The 17821-nt window shown below is 39.4% G+C and overlaps 1 protein-coding gene across 4 annotated transcripts in view; it reads right to left on the bottom strand.

The window, feature by feature from the left end:
• Window positions 1–333: 333 nt before the first annotated feature.
• cln3 (CLN3 lysosomal/endosomal transmembrane protein, battenin) overlaps window positions 334–17821 on the bottom strand; it is a 39058-nt gene continuing 21570 nt past the window's right edge. The window contains exons 14-15 of one of the 4 annotated variants that reach the window (XM_088069251.1): window positions 8783–8892; window positions 334–3106 (exon numbers count right to left, since the gene is read on the bottom strand). In XM_088069251.1, the coding sequence (XP_087925377.1) occupies window positions 3061–3106; window positions 8783–8892 (156 nt within the window). In that variant the 3' untranslated portion in view covers window positions 334–3060. The other 3 variants (XM_042504688.2, XM_088069249.1, XM_042504689.2) reach the window with 3 other exon arrangements.

Here is a 17821-nt window from a genome sequence, read left to right on the forward strand (position 1 = left end):
ATCATTTATACACAAACTGCAGATTGTAAAACCTCAGAAATATTGCTTTCTTTAGACGCAGAGAAGGCCTTTGACAGGGTCGAATGGGACTACCTCTTTTCGACCCTGTCAAGGTTTGGATTCGGCCCTCAATTTATTGCCTTTACAAAATTATTATATGCTCAACCACAGGCCTCAGTACGGACAAACAATGTGTGTTCTGAATTTTTTCCTCTAAGTTGCTCTACTAGGCAGGGCTGCCCCTTATCTCCGCTATTGTTTGCGCTAGCCATAGAGCCTTTGGCCATTTCTTTACGAACAGCAAAGGAATATTCAGGAGTGAGAAGAGCAGGAACAGAGCACAAAGTATCTTTATATGCGGATGATTTATTACTGTACATCAAAGATCCTGAAATATCAATACCAGCTATCATTACACTCCTTAAAAAATTCGGATCGGTGTCAGGTTACAAACTGAATTTATCTAAGAGCATATTATTTCCCATCAATTCAGAAGCAAAACAAAATTTAAATACTTTCAGTTCTTACCAATTTGCAATTTCTAATCATTTTAAATATCTTGGAATCAATATTAGTCAGGAATTTTCGCATCTTTTCAAACATAATTTTTCGAAACTTTACGAAGAAACAGAAAATAATCTCAAAAGGTGGGCTAAGAACACAATCTCATTAGCAGGACGCATAAATATTATAAGAATGAATATCTTACCTAAATTTTTATTTTTACTTCAGTGTATCCCTATCCTTATAAATAAATCATTTTTAAAAAAACTAGAATCTTTAATTTCCAATTACATTTGGAATGGTAAAACTCCCAGAATTAGAAAAGTGTTTTTACGAAGATCTAAAAGGCTGGGGGGGATGGGAATGCCATGCTTTCAACTATACTACTGGTCATGTAATTTAAGATCTATGTCTTTTTGATGTCAACCACAGGGGGTTGGTTGGTCAAGGATGGAAAATCATAGCTGTCATCCGTCTTCGCTACAGGCAATGATCTACTCACCTCTACCTATCTCTAACTTAAAAGTCGGAAATGTAGTAGTTTCACATTCATTAAAAATTTGGTCTCGGATTAGAAAACATTTTGGGTTAAAGGAAGGTTCCGTTTTGACACCGCTGATTAATAATCATACACTCAGACCATCTCTTGTTAATCCAACATTTATCCAATGGTATCATAGTGGGATACACACCTTGAAAGATTTATATATTAAAAAATATTTCCCCCATTCCAACAATTGCAGGAGAAATTTCATTTACATAATAGAGATTTTTTCAAATACTTACAAATCCGTAGCTTTGTTAAGAAAACATTTCCGTCCTTTCTCCATGAACCCCCTGAATCCATCATGGAAACATTGCTCCAATCTGACCCTTTAAAAAAGGGTTCAATATCCAAAATACACGACACTCTGTTTCAAATAGACTGTACAGCTACACTGGATCATCTAAAAGAAGCCTGGCAGGAGGATCTGGGTGTGGAAATCTCAGACAATCAATGGACAAAAGCCCAGGACAATGTGCACTCCTCATCTGTATGCATAAGACATGGACTTCTGCAATTTAAGATATTACACAGACTGCATCTGTCCCAAACTGAAACTTTCTAAGATGTTTTCTTCAGTGAGTCCATCCTGTGACAGATGTGGACAAGATCCAGCTTCTCTAGCACATATGTTCTGGAAGTGCCCACAAATTGTTAATTATTGGAATAGGATATTCCAAACTCTATCTGAGGTTTCACAGAAACAGATCTTACCTGATCCCGTACTAGCATTGTTTGGAGTGAAACCTATTAATGTATGACTCTCAACTAACCAAGATAACATGATTCGCCTTGTAACATTATTAGCAAGGCGATTGATATTGCTTAATTGGAAACAGAGAAAACCCCCAACCCATGCAGCTTTACTAAATGATGTAATGCAATACTTGGAGTTAGAAAAAATAAGATACTCATTAAAGGAGAAAGAACACATGTTTTACTCTATATGGCAACCTTTCATGGATTATTTTAACAAGAAAGACCCATGTAGGAGAAAATGACTGAATGGAAAAAAAAAAATGGATGTAACAATATTATAAGTATTACTTTGCTTTTTTTTGTTTTTATTGTCCCAAAATGTTTATGTATGAAACCATGCATTTATATTTTATTTTTGTATGTTTTGGAAAATGTAAAACCCCAATAAAAAGAAGTTTGAAAAAAAAAAAAAAAGATTTCCCCGCCATTTCAAACAGTTGAAAACCCTGGCTGTTTACGTAAATATCTGATTGCCACTTGACAGAAAATGTTTGTTTCTGAGGTCAAGTGATTCCAGTAATTTAAGTGCTTTTCAGTGTAGGTTTTAAGAGTTTTAAACATATTTTGATGATTATCTGGATGAAATTGTTAAGCACAATAATTTTGACAGTTTTTTTTATACATATATTGTAAACAAGCAACTCCATATACAATATTAAATAGAAAATTCACCACCTCTTCTGTGAATGTTCAGTCAGTGCATGCTGTATTGACAAAAAAAACTGTTGCTGCCAGTTGTAACCTACATGTACCATGATGTATTACACAAGCTACTGACGCCCACTTAAACACAGTGAAGCCTGCTATGCAGGTGATAAAATGGAAACATGGAAGCTCAGTAGTCCGAACCAGCGTGAACCAAGATGGTAGCTGATTGGACATCCACATAAGATGGCAGATTTTCCCTTTTAGTTAAGATGGTTTCTACCCTGCTGTTCTGGTGAAAACTATTTGTGTCATGAGATAACAAGCTTTGATCATGGTTGCTCATAACAAGGCAAAAAGGACAGGTCAGTAAAATAGTCCATCTCTATCTGGATGGCAGTGAATACAGTATATGTGGAATAAATATTTCTATGTTGGAGTGAAGATGGTCTCTCAATCAATTTAGATCAAAGGAATCCTTCAAAAGGGATGCACCCACGTCCTGCTTCTTCACCCTGCTGGTTGGGGTGTGCTGAATCATAGGGAACAGAAGTATCTGTGGACAGGGAAAGCAGTAAGTCCAGCCAGAGCTATACCCAGACTGTCCCCTACACTGGCAGCAGCCATGGCAAACTCCCTCTGTCTATCTTCAGTCTGTTGGACAAAACACAGATGGCAGAATGAACACACATATTTACTTCAAGGCTGCAACTCAGGTGCACACAGAGCAGGGTGTAATGGAAATGTATTACCACACATAGACACACATTTACTGGCATTTTTAAAATAAAAATTAAAAAAACAGCAGTGTTTGTTGATACTGTCAGAAAGGTGTCAATTAAAACTGGCTTCTGTATGTTAATATTTAAAGCCTTTGGACAAAATATTAGAGACAGATTTAAATTTTTTGTCTTCAAGTACTTCACCAACCAAAGTTGGAAACAAGTTCCCGCCACCAGCCATGGTGGCAGGTAACAAAGGCGGCATTTAACAAATGACTGATAAATCGTCTGGGGGCTTCTTGAAAGCAGTGGGGACAAGGAGCTGGGCTTGAGTTTGTTTTTCCTCATCCCAGTGATTTGCAGATCTGGTTAATGCCACTGATGTTGCCTGAGCATGTTTGATGTATTTCCTTTCACATCCAGTATAACAGTGGAGAAATGCTGATACAGCGCCCTTCTCTTACACACAACTCTCTCTCCATTGCTGTTGTAGCTGTGCAGGAACCTGCAGGCGGGTCTTCCAGCTCCACCCTTTTATTTTAGCTTTCCATAGTGTGACCGACTCCCTGCCAATCACCATTTTGTGCTATCCTCAGCATCTTGCTTACACTGCTAATCTACATAACACCGGTATGTCCAGCTGTAGGAGCAAGACAATTTTGGACCCAGGCAGGCAGGAAGGAAAGATCAGGAGGACAAAATAACACTTTCCATATGTGATTAAGATTCTGATGTAGAGAAGGCAAGTCAGGGAGAGAGATTTTGCATTTGTGTGTGTGTGTGTGTGTGTGTGTGTGTGTGTGTGTGTGGTAGATTGTTCAAAGACAATGTTGTGATCTACAGTAAACACCTGGCTGTTTGGGTGTCTTTATTTTCTTTTGTTGTAATGTACTTTTTATTGGCATTCCTCAATAAACATTCAGTGTATGCATACAGGAGATATACATGCCTGTCAGAGATCGCTTAGTATTTTCACCGGTACACACACGGAGCAGGAAATTTTTATAAAAAAATAAATAGAATAGAATAAAATAAAATAGAAATATAATAATAAACAAAAATATATATATATTTTTAGAAAAAGATAAATAGTAGTAGTGATAATAGTAATAAACAAATCTATAGACAGTTACTGAGTGATCTTTTCTTAAATGTCCAAGACAGTTCTTCCTTTAAAGGGATATTACATGTTACATTTTTCTTCTTTCCTTTTTCATTGTTTGTATACAGTGTATATTGGCTTCCTCTTTGATATAGAAATACAATTTCTCTTTAAGTGAGTACAAAACACATAAAACAAGAATTTCTTTGTATAAATCTCTTTTAGTCGTTACTTCTTTCAAATTCAATTGCACTTGAATATGTCCTGTTTTTACCTTTTTTCCCCTCGATTAATTTTATTTTTTAAGTTTAACAGTGAATTTATCAGGAGTTATGTACCATACAACTGTTGAGCCAGAGCTAGCAAAATGGTAAATTTACACCTGTGAACACCCTGTGTGTGAGAATATTAAGAAAAAAAGAAGAAAGGCATTGCAATCCACTTTGCCAAAAGTATAAAGCAAAACAATTTACAAACAATTCTATTTGCAGAATTTACAAACAACAGAACGCTAATCAAAATGTTGATTTTTTATGGCACATTTTTGTATTGCTTTGAGTGCCCTACACTGTAACAATTTTCTTTCCTTTTCTCCTTTTTGAAAAAAAAAACAAGGAAAAAAAAGGACTAACCAGTGCGAGGACCCTATTGTAATTAGTCCGTCCGTTTATTAGGGCCCGAGCACTGGAGGGTGCAAGGACCCTATTGTAACTGAAGGAATAATTATCATTGGGGCCTGAGCACCAAAAGGTATGTTATGTTGCATTCATTGCTGCTTGCTTAGTATTTTTCTCTCAAATGAATTGCCTTTTTGAGGGCTTTAACATATTCAAAAAGTCATGACCATTAGCCTTAACCATTCCTCTACTTTAACAAAGAACAGTGATGAACAAAGAACAGAACAGTGAATAAAGAACATTTCAAAGTAAGATAAAGCTTCCAATCCCCAGGTCTGAACTATGACCTTGACAGAGCCAGTCGAGTCTAGCTTTTAAGCAAAACCTATGTCAAAAAGCAAAGGGCCCTCGCTGATCTTTTTTCTTTTCTTTTTTTCTTTTTCTTTAAATTTCCTTTTACTTACAATGACGTATGACACTACTTATATGCTGCAAAAATATACCTATCTGTCACAAGTATGAATTAAAATGACCCCCAATGATCAGACAAACTCACCACAGATAATTTAGGGGTGCCACACAGCATACCCACTCTCCCCCTTTCAATCAGCCCCTGCAGCGTCCTTCTGTAGAGCCTCCGCATCTTGGATAAGGCTGCACGTTATCATCCCCGCACTGAGTGGGCCGCTCATGCTGCTTCTCATCCAGCCTATTCGGTTTCATTCTCTGTTCAGCTTTTCCTCTGCTGAGATGGAGATCTTGATCACAAGAGGCAAAAGGCCCTCTGCTGCTATCCATGCTGACTTGTATGTTTTCATACCCTCCCCTAGATCAACCTTCAGTTTAGCTGGGTACAACGTTTGAAATGGTGAGTAGTTGTGATCCATGAAGATCCGTTTTCCCTTGTACTGAAGATTTTTCATGCCCCAGGCTTTGGATAGCACCTGTTGTTTATGCTGGTGCTTAACAAATCTAAGAAGTGATCTCGTGGGGCATTTGAGTCCGTTGGTCTCTGCTGGTGGCACCTGTAGGCTTGTTCCAGCTGAAGAGGAAAGTCTGCTGGTAAATCCAAAAGCTCCCACTGAAAGATCACCGTCCACTGAACCATGTCCCCCTTCTCTGAGCCCTCAGTGACCCAATAGATTTGCAGATCGTTCCTCCTTGTGTAGTTTTCAAATTCTTTGCATCTTTCCTCGAGTTGCCTCTCACATCACAGCAAGTAGCTTAGCAGGCAAGTGGAACAGGTGGGTCCGTCTGCCACCTGGCTAATTTCAGTCTCTGCGTGGGTCATACGCTTCCCCCATTTTCTCCACAGAATGCTCCAGGGAGGTCATAGCTGACGTCATTGCTGTCAGCTTTTCATATTCTCCCGCCTGGACGTTTTAAGCTTGGACAGTATTGCTGCGCTTAAATTGTCCTCTTCTTCCAGTCCGGTTTCCGAGCTAATGTTAGTGCTAGCGAATTTGAAAGAGTACAGCCTGAAGGTACCTCCTCCTCCGCCTCTTCACGGTGCATCAGCACTGCCTCCAAAGCCCCTCCCCTCATACACGTGCACGCTTGTAACCATAGCAAATGAGGCGGCCAGTAAAACAACATGGCGGACACACTGGTAGGAACAAAATACAAACAATACAGCTGGAAATAGCATGTTTTATGGTCTGTTTCCGACAATATTTCAACTAGACACTTGGTCTGCTTTACATTACCTGTATACTTAGCAGTCTGTTTGATACTGGTAATGTTACAGTGTTTCTGAACGTACAATAGCATTACCTTCAAATTGAATCGATTAGCTATCGGCAGCTAGCACTTTAGCTGCCAGATAGAAGGTACGCCAGTAAATAAGCAGCTAATTTACATTTGTCGCTTTGCAAGCTAATTGAAATTTTATCTTTGGTGATTATTGGTGTTTTTTGAAAGCATGAAACTAGACTCCTCCTCAAGTGATTCTACAGGCAGACTGGCGGGTAGACAAGGGAGCCAGCCGTGTCGAGGTGTATTAGGCAGGGCCCATGGAGGACAAGGCAGAGGGTGTTGAGTGGGCCAAACACCCGAGGATCCTGGCCTTTGCAAAAGGGAGCCTTGCGCCTGACAGGGGGGATCTGGAGAGGCGTACAGGCTGTAGCCGACCCTCCAGATGCAGGGGAAGGGGAAGGCAGTGGACTGCTGCTGTGGCAGTTCTTTACCAATTTCCAGTTCCTTACAGACAATACTACTAGTCTTACCCTTGTTATATGTAAATACTTTGAAGTGCGTATAAACTTTGTTTAAAGTAAAGTAAAGTGACTTGTTTCTGCTTGCATAAATCAAACACCACATTACCATATTATTATCACAATACTTTGTGAACCAATTTGAAACAATCTGAAGACCTGCATTCGTAGCATTGACATTCACAGTCAATATTAGGCATGCATAAAGTAGTACCTAAGAAGCATATGCAAACATGTACAATGAAATAAGGCAGGGGCTGAAAAGGAAATAGGCCATAACTTCAGATTTCTTTGAGCAATCCTGAGTAAAATCAGCTGGCACATGTGGTACTAACGTCTTAACGTACAGACCAAGTTTCAATCAATTCCAATGAAGGGACAGCAAATAGCAGGACTTTAAGTGCTGTTATTAAAATACTGCATACATTGTAATGGTGGGACAAGTGTTTGATTGATCTCCCTCCTTCTTTAGAAAGAATTACACAAACTGAAGTGACTTTGCTTAGCTGTTTGAGGCACAACCTGCTCCCTAATGCCTGAGGCTTTGATTCTGGGCGATTAAGCTACTTTCTTGTGGAGGCTAAGAAGGGCTTTAAAGGGCGGGTATGCCACTTGGGCTATATTAAGGCTTTTTTGTTGTTGTTCTTGTTCTTTGTCGGTCATTTACCTGCTATTTTATGTATTTCTCATGAGATGGAATGAGCTATAAACTTGAAACTTGGCCCAATAACTGAAAATTATATTTAAATGTGTCCCAAATATTTTAGAGTTGCCATGGCATGAGATTTTCACAGTACTATAACCATCTCAGAACATGTCATGATTTTACTGTATCACAATATTACAGAATTACATAGAATTACCTTTAAAGGCATAAAAACAGGAGTTTTTTGTTTGGTTCAACAAGGGTTTTATTCCTTCAATAGAAACATGAAAACCTGTTCTTCTTGAAAGTATCTGTAAAATGTTTCGCTTTTAAAAATAACTAAAATAAAGGTGAGATTATCTGTCCAGTTTCTTTTCCCCAGTACTGTAAATAAGCAAATGTACATGGTATGATAATCATCAATTTTTGTACCTCCGTATACCTTGAATCTAGTATACTGCTGGAATCCTAATTATGAACTCTATTGACTACCTACATGGTGACACTGTGGTCAATGCTTAAAAAATGCAAATTGGGAAGAGTCACACCCCTCACACTGTAAATCCAAATGACTTAAAATTCTTCACGCATATACAACTCAATTTGCTCTACAGCAAGTCATGCAAGTCTACCATTTTTTGTTGCCAATTTGCATAATGTAAAAAAAGTGTCAAATGTAAAGACTATTTTGGATTTTGACTCTACCAACAACAAATTTGACATACAGCATTGTGGGACTAGCAATTTTACTATAAATAAGCAAAATCTGTAAAAAAGGCAAAGAAAAAAAACCCAACAGCAGCAATGTAGAAGAAGCTGGGAAAAAATAGTAAATGAAAACAGCATTTTTGTTGGAGAAGAGAAACTGAGAGCAGCATTGGTAAGTTTGGCTTGACTTTGTTGTACTAGTGGAATTAATGTGCTGACCTTGCCATGATAAAAGCTTAACAGTGGCTAAGTGTTAGTTTGCATTAACAGCAGACAGCTGATTTTAGTGACATATGGATAATCCAAGTAACACACAACTAACCTCCTTGCTGATGAAGTAGAAGGTGTTGACATATGCAGCTCCACCCAGCAGACCCTCATAAAGGACAATCGTAAACACCAGCCAGGCACTGGGAAGGAACTGGTAATGTACTGCAAACAGGAGCAGCACTGCATTCAACACCTGTAGACAGCAGAGAGCCTTCTAATTGACACTTTGATACAAATAATGGGCTTGCAGTCTTAAGTTGAACCTTAATAGTTTAATTATTTTGATAATACTGTAGCATAAGTGTGGGAGCCACGTTTACATGTGCAAACTTCTGTTGGTCTTACTCAAGCACGCATACTTGGAGCTAGGCTACCACGCTAGGAGCTACATGGTGAAACAAGGACAAAAACATGGCATCAGTGACATTTTAACTACTTGGCAGGCGGGGGCTTCAGGACACTTGGATTACTTCAGATGAACAGTATAGAGACAGTTTGTCGTTTTATTATATTTTTGTAACGTTTGCACCCTGGTCACCATTTGCTTCAATTGTTTGGGAGATCAGTGCCACGCTTTTTTCTGTGAACCTTCGGCAGTGTGATGTGAACTAAAACTTCACCCAACTTTCCATCCGCATGGGGGAAAGAAGATAAATACTGAATTTTCATTTTTGGGTGAACTATCCCTTTAAAGGCCACCAAGATGGATTCTTTGCTAATCTGCATGATTTTATAAACACCAACATGAATATATTTCTTTGGATTTTGATTCTATTACCACCCCACTCAATCTGCAGCCTTGTTGAACAGAGAAGGACTATATGAGGTACATACCTATAGTCAGTGTATTACATAGAGTGGATGGTGGGTGCCATTTCTTAACAACATAACATATTCCTACGCAAAAGCGCAGCTGTACCACAAACTGTATTACACTTTCACTCTTCTGTTTCAGTTTTAGTGGTGTATGGAAGAGACAACAAATGCAAAAAAAAAAAATTAAAAAATAATGAGTTATTATGACAGTGCCGACAAACAGGTAGCTTTGTGAACCACAGTGTAAAGAAGAACTTTTATGGAGTTAGACTGAATGGGCCAAAAAAGAAATAAAGGAGGAAAGCCTCTGTGGAAACACAAGGCTCAGACAGAGCACAAGTAAACAGTAAATGAATACTCATGGACCCAAATATTTAAGCCTGCCATAAGTGGGACTTGGTTCGAACACAACTTCAGAATTTTTCTGAATCAGAGGATGCCAGTGCTACTGCTTGTTTGGTAAGTGGTTCATTTATTTGTACATATTTAGCCAAAGCACAGCAGCAAGTGTCACTGTGTTACATCAACTTTTCTTTTAACACAACACTTAGTAAGTGTTTGGGAACTGAACACACTGATTATTGAAGCATTGAAAGTGAAATTATTTCTGTTTCTTAACAGTCTGGGGTCTCCATTGCTGTATTTTGTTCTACATAATGCGCAACATAAGTTCAATGGAAGACAGGTCTAGTCTGCAGGAAGGCCAGTCTATTACCAACCCTCTTTTACTACAAAGCCACGCTGTTATAACACATGCAGAATGTGTCTTACTGTCTTGCTGGAAAAAGCAGGGACATCTCTGAAAAAGACTTTTGGATGGCAGCATATGTTGCACCAAAACTTATATGTGCCTTTCAGCATTTTTGGTGCCTTTACAGATGTACAAGTTAATGATGCCATGGGCAATCACACACCCCCACACCATAAAACCAATTTGAAATGTGGACTCGTCAGACCACAGCACACTGTTCCACCCAGAGGAGCTCGGGCCCAGAGAAGTCAGACCTGATGCAGCTTAGCATGGGGGATGAAAGGGTCATGGCTATTATGGCCTTTTTGAGTAACGGTGTGGACGTTACCAGGCCATGTTTCGCCACATAACAGGAAGTAGTTTTTAACTCAATTGTACATGATTGGATCTGCATCAAACTTGTTTCACCACATTTTTGATAAGAGTTCCGCCCTGAACACATCTATATGACAATTTCAATCAATAGTGAGAGTGCCACCTGTTGGCACAGAAAAGACAAAGTTTTACACTAAGAGGTGCAGCTCCTAGAAGGTTGACTTGATTGATCTGAAAACTGTGCCAAAAAATCATAAACATGTTGGTGATGTTGTAAAATGAATATTGTCCATTTTCGTTTTTCCATTCAAATTCAAATTCAAATTCAAAAAACTTCATTTGTCCCCAGGGGGCAATTCAAGGCACACAGAGCAGCATGACAAACAATAAGGTAAAGATGAAAGTAAGAAGGAGAGAAAAAATAGAAATCAAAATAAAGATAATTTAAATATTTGTGTATATACAGTATATAGGTGAATAAAGTATAATAATAATATAATAATAATAATAAGGTGCATGTAAAGGAGGTTCCATGGCGAATTTCGATGTTGCAACATGACATCAAAAACTGTCACAGATGGTCAGATCTTCACAAAATTTCACAGATTTGATGACAGTCCAGGCCTGAAGACACCTGCTGTGCAATTTTTAATCACAGTCATAGCGCCACCTAATTGCCACCGGAAGTTACTTTTTTTACACTTTGATGTTTCCCCTGTAGGAAGTTAACCTGAGCAACTTCAAATCCAGCCTGAATACGGCCTTCATGATGGAGAGAAAAAAAACTTCTGACTTTTCAGCAAATGTTGTTGCCATGGTAATGCACTATTCGCCATAAAATAGGAATCCCTTTTTGAGGGACAAGGCATGCACGAAAACTCACCAAATCGAAAACAGACATCAAAAGTCCTAAATTGTGATATCTGATATGATTTTTTTTGCATTCATGTGCCAAAATGACTCTCGAGCACCCCCTAGAATATTTCAACAAAGCAGCCCCCACAGACCGTTTATCCTAGAGCTACGAAACTTGGGAAAAAAATGTATAAGACTAAGACCTCCAAAAAAGCCGCTTGGAGCCATGCCCTAAACCCAACAGGATGTCCACCATTTTAATTTAAATTTTCATATATTTTGTAATTTTAGCCTCTGTTCTAAAATGAATTTGTCCTACAGATTTCTTCTGATAAACTTCACATCCGGACTGTAGTGGACTGCCTTGGCGTGGTCTTTACATTTGCCCTCTGAGGAACTCCAGAGCTCAACTTTCCCTGTACAAATGGGGGACACGTCAAGAGACACTGTTTTACAAACCCAAAGCATTCAACAGAGGGTTGTTAATTAACTTTACTGAGACCCTCTGTGGACATCTGCAAAACACGTTCTGCTTTTAAGCCACTAAAAGTGTCAGGCTTTGAGGCTTTCCTGCTCAAGATGCCATGAGAGATAACAGTTTCGTGGGGTCTCTTCCAGTTCACACCAGGGTGTTAAGACATCCAAATAAATTCCTGAGGCCATTCGGACCTACAAGAACAATTGTTTGTCTCTTGTCTTTGACACAAAGACTGAAGTTTGGTATAGAGGACTGGAAAAACATTCCTACCAAGAATTTCAGAAGGGCCCACAAGATTAAATGATGATCCTCATTCTGAAATCTAATCCTTTGTCTACCTCTCTCTCTCTTTCTCTTTGTTGTCTCAGTCCACACATACACTGACAAACAAACACATGTTCTCCCCCCTCATGTCCTCTTCCCCCCTGCTGAGATGACAGAGGCAGGACATGTTGTAAACTCATTCTACATTCCAGCATTTAACATGACCACTTGGACCAAGGTTGTGAGTTAAGTTTAACTTAATTCCCTAATCTTTCTCTTTGTAGGTAAGAGTTTGTCTCTGTGCTTTGATGAATAAGTAGGACCAACTCCCATTCTTTTATCATTTAATTTGAACGAGTTAGGTAAAAGCATGTTTTATTCCCTTTTTGTAATGGAGCCATACTGCCATCTAGTGTTCTTCTTCTTCTTTCAAATGAATTGCTGAATTGAGGGCTTTATCATATTCAAAAAGTCATGAAACTTTGCAGACTTATCAGGTCTGGTGAAAAATTTGATATTTTAATGGTCCCGTGTGTGGGTGGGAGGAAATGTATCAGTTGCGCCCCCTACTGATTTTCATTGAAGCAGTCCCCGCAGCACGTTTTACCTAGAGCTGTGAAACTTTGGAGGCCTGTGCAACACCCCAGTAGCTACAAAAAAGTCTCTTTGGGCCATACCATAAAATCAACAGGAAGTCAGCCATTTAGATTTGAAGTTGTAATTTTGGTGTATTTTTGGCCATTTTCAGGGGTTGTAATCTTGAGAACTTGTCCTAGAGCTTTCATCAGATTGACTTCAAATTGTATGGCTACCTTCATAAGACCTTTGACACCAAACGTTATTCAAATTAAACTTTTGAGTTTTCATCAAATGCTGTTGCCAAAGATACGCATTATTTGCCATAAAACTGGAAGCACTTTTTGAGGGGCAAGGCATGCACCAAAACTCAGCAAACATGGCTAGAAACATCAGAAATGGCTAACTATAATAGTTGATATGATTTTTTGCATTGATCTGTCAAAATGGCTCTTTAGTGCCCCCTAGAAATTTTCAACGTAGCACCCCCTGCGGATTGTTTAACCTAGAGCTACGAAACTTGCGTGATATGTGTAACATACCAAGACCTACAAAAAAGCCTCTTGGAACCAAGCCCATCATTTTTTATTTTATTGAAATTATTGGGTGAATCTTTGCCATTTCTGGTAGAGACCACTGATTTTTTAATTCACTGATATTATCAGCCGATACGAGCCTTTTACAGACTTAATGGAGCATTTTGGCATCAGCGTTTATTTTTTCCAATATCGCTGATAAGAAATTTTTTTATACCAACCATATAATGCAGAAAATGATGGCTGGTGGGTTAGAAATTGTGCCTACAGTTTGTCCAGCAGAGTGCACTCTTATTCCATTTTCAAACTACTCTAAGCACTCAAGCACCTTGTGACAGAGAGTGTTGCAGAACAGTGGATCGTGGTGCAGTCAGTCAGTGTTTTCACGGTAAGCAACATTGAAATACATACTGTGAAGTTAATAAACAATGGCCTCATCATTCTGCAAACGTACAAGACGATCTCAGGTCCCAGGGTGACACGAGGAGAGGACTATTAACGTGCCGACAATATCCGTATTTAGCGATTATTCGGACCCTCTCATTGGCATTATATTTAAAAAGCAACAAGAGACACATTTAGACTTATTTAGATTATCAGGGGACGGGGGGAAATATACTGTCATTTACTTACTCCATTTCAATATTCCATAATAACACAGGAAGTTGCTGTCATTTGACTTATTATAGTCTTTGACTTATTATTATCGTAGGGGATTTTAACATTCACATAATAGTGATAGCCTTAGTTCTGCTTTCTCCACACTTTTGGATTCAATAGGCTTCAGTCAGTGTGTAAATAAACCCACCCACCGCTACAATCACACCCTCGATCTAGTCCTTGCATACGGCATCGATTTTGCAGATTTGTTAGTCTTTCCTGAGATTCCTGCTCTGTCAGACCATTATTTAATAACTTTTAATTTTTTATTACTTGACTACAAGCCTTTTAGTAAGAGCTACTATTCTAGATGTCTATCTGATTCAGCAGTGGCTAAATTTAAGAAACTAATTCCTTCTGCTTTGACATCATTACCATGTCTTACAACGACTGAGCACACTACTACTAACTTAAGTCATTCTCAAATTGACTGTTTCATCGATAATGCTACTGGCTCACTGCGATCAGCTCTCGACACTGTTGCACCCTTCAAGAAGAAAATAATGAAACAAAGAAAATTAGCTCCATGGTTTAACCTCCAGATTCGCAAATTGAAACAAACATCGCGAAAATCTGAAAGACATTGGCATTCTACCAAACTGGAAGAGTCCCGTTTAGTCTGGCTGGACAGTCCTAAAGTGTATAAGAAGGCCCTCTGCCATGCCAGGGCAAACTATTATTCATCATTAATTGAGGAAAACAAAAACAATCCCAGGTTTCTTTTCAACACTGTTGCCAGGTTGACTCAGAGTCACAGCTCTATAGAGCCTTGTATTCCTTCGGCCCTAAGCAGTGACGACTTTATGAATTTCTTTAATAATAAAATTATAACTATTCAAGATAAAATCCATCACCTCTTGCCCTCAACTGACCTGACCCCGGACTCAGATAGCCTGGATATGGCAGCAAGGCCTGAAATTTATCTGGACCATTTCTCCCCCATTGACCTTCATCAACTCTATACTTTGGTTTCTGCATCTAAGCCATCAACATGCCTGCTAGACCCCATCCCAACTAAGCTCCTTAAGGAAGTTTTGCCTTTATTAGACAACTTTTTATTAGATATAATCAACGCGTCTTTATTAACAGGCTATGTACCTCAGTCTTTTAAAGTAGCTGTCATTAAACCTCTTCTAAAGAAGCCCACTCTCGATCCTGAGATTTTAGCTAACTATAGACGGCTATCTAATCTCCCCTTTTTTTCTAAAATCCTTGAGAGAGTGGTTGCTCATCAGCTCTGTGACTTTCTCCAAGACAACAGTTTATTCAAGGACTTTCAGTCAGGTTTCAGAGTTCATCATAGTACAGAGACGGCACTGGTAAAAATTAATAAAGACTTATTTATCGCTTCTGACACAGGTCTGGTCTCTGTTTTAATCCTATTAGATCTCAGTGCTGCATTTGACACCATTGACCATCAAATCTTACTGCACAGACTTGAAACCTCATTGGCCTTAAAGGAACGTCACTAGCCTGGTTTAAGTCGTACTTATCAGATCGTTCCCAATTTGTTCACGTCAATGATCAACCCTCCGCACATACAAAGGTCTGCTTTGGAGTGCCACAAGGTTCGGTGCTTGGACCAATCCTTTTCACTTTATATACGTTTCCTCTAGGCAACATAATTAGAAAACATTCTTTAAATTTCCATTGTTATGCTGATGATACGCAATTATATCTATCTATGAAACCAAATGAAACTGATCAGCTATCTAGACTTCAAACATGTCTTAAGGATGTAAAAGCCTGGATGAGCCGTAATTTCCTGATGTTGAATTCAGACAAAACTGAAGTTATTGTTCTTGGCCCAAAACACCTCAGAAGCTAATTTTCCAACGATGTAATTTCTCTAGATGGCATTAAATTGGCCTCTAGCACAACTGTAAGGAACCTCGGAGTTTTATTTGACCAGGATTTATCCTTTGCCTCCCATATAAAACAAACCTCAAGGACGGCTTTCTTTCACTTGCGTAACCGCAAAAATTAGACATATCCTTTCCCAAACAGATGCTGAAAAATTAGTACATGCATTTGTCACCTCTAGGCTGGATTACTGTAATTCCCTATTATTTGGTTGCCCCAACAAATCTCTTAGGTCTCTCCAACTGGTGCAGAACGCTGCTGCTCGTGTTTTAACGGGAAGCAAGAAAAGGGATCATATTTCTCCTGTTTTAGCTTCTCTGCACTGGCTCCCTGTGAAAACCAGGATTGAATTTAAAATCCTCCTCCTTACCTACAAAGCTCTAAATAGTCAGGCTCTGTCCTATCTGTCGCAGCTCATAGTTCCTTACCAACCCTCAAGATCACTGCGATCTGAAAACGCAGGGTTACTTGTGGTTCCCAAAATTTCCAAAAGTAGGATAGGAACCAGAGCCTTCAGCTACCACGTTCATCTCCTATGGAACCATCTTCTATTTTCGGTCAGGAAGGCTGACACCGTTTCAACTTTTAAGGGTAGACTTAAGACTTTCCTCTTTGATAAAGCTTATAATTAGGGCTGGCTCAGGCTGCCTGGACCAGCCCATAGTTAGGCTGACATAGGTTTAACCTGCCGGGGGACTTCCTCTGATACGCTGAGCTCCTTTCCTTCTCTCAATGCCGCCATCGGAAATCATGCATGTCTGTTAACTGCATTGCCATTTGCAAGCTTAGCTTAGCTCTGTGTTAGCCATGTGGTACTCTCGCTACCTGGGGCTCACGATTACAGAGCCTGGGTCTGTTGAATTGCACTACGCTAATCCTGTTGCCTCTCTGGAGCATTCCTGCTCCCTTGTTTCCTAGTTTTCCTGGATCCTGGCTGTAACCTTGACTGTGCCTGACTGTGGTGATAGCTGTGCTGATGCTGCAACCCTGCCTTTGGTTGTGCTTGTGCTGTGGCTGTACTGATACTGTGCCCCCCACTCGCCCTGATTGTGGTCTGGTCCTGGTTGCGCCGATGCTGTGATCTTCCCTTTGGACACCTCCTTTTCAACATATGCATGAGACTGTTATCATCTCCCTCAACATCATCATAGAGTGCAATTACTAATTTCACACCTACCATTATTGTAATATGACATGCATCTGTTTCTATTATTGCTGTGCCTCTCTCCCCCTCTCTCCCACTCTCTCTTTCTCTCTCCTTTTTTGCCATGATTGTATTTCATTTGCTATTTGCGACATCTATTGCTCGTCTGTCCGTCCTGGAAGAGGGATCCCTCATCATCCTCTACCGCTCTTCCTGAGGTTTCTTCCTTTTTTTTTTTCCCCCTGTTCGGGAGTTTTTCCTTGGGTGATGTGAGGGTCTAAGGGCAGAGGGATGTCATACACTGTAAAGCCCCCTGAGGCAAACCATGTCTTGTGATAATGGGCTCTATAAATAAAACTGACTTGACTTGACTTGACTTGACTTGACTTGACTTTGCATGGTCCAATCTGTCTCAAACTTCACATCCTGCTTAAGTGTCACAGCCTGCAGACATCTACATGTCAATATTTGGTTATAGCACCACCATTCTACAACAAAAAAAAACAGACATCTCCAGCCTCAACACTACATGGAGAAAACACTAATTCACTGCTGTGTGGAGTGTTCCCCATTCTCTGAGAGACACAGTCGCATCAGTCGGTTGTGAGGGCCTGTTCATCGCTGCTTGCAGCTTTAATTTAATGTTGATTTTCAGTCTTCCCCAAACATGCAGAGATTTCTTCAGATTCTCTGAGTCTTTCAATTATAATATGGATTAAAAAATGTCATCCCTTCACCACTCTATTCAGTGCAGCTAGTCAAGGCTATTTTCATTTCTTAGAAATCTTTAGAAAAATTAAGTGTTGTTCCAGGCTGATTGCATTACAGCACTT

This window comes from Plectropomus leopardus, chromosome 18 (assembly GCF_026936395.1).
Source record: "Plectropomus leopardus strain MGB_pleo_1.0 chromosome 18, ASM2693639v1, whole genome shotgun sequence".
Classification (NCBI taxonomy): Eukaryota; Metazoa; Chordata; class Actinopteri; order Perciformes; family Serranidae; genus Plectropomus; species Plectropomus leopardus.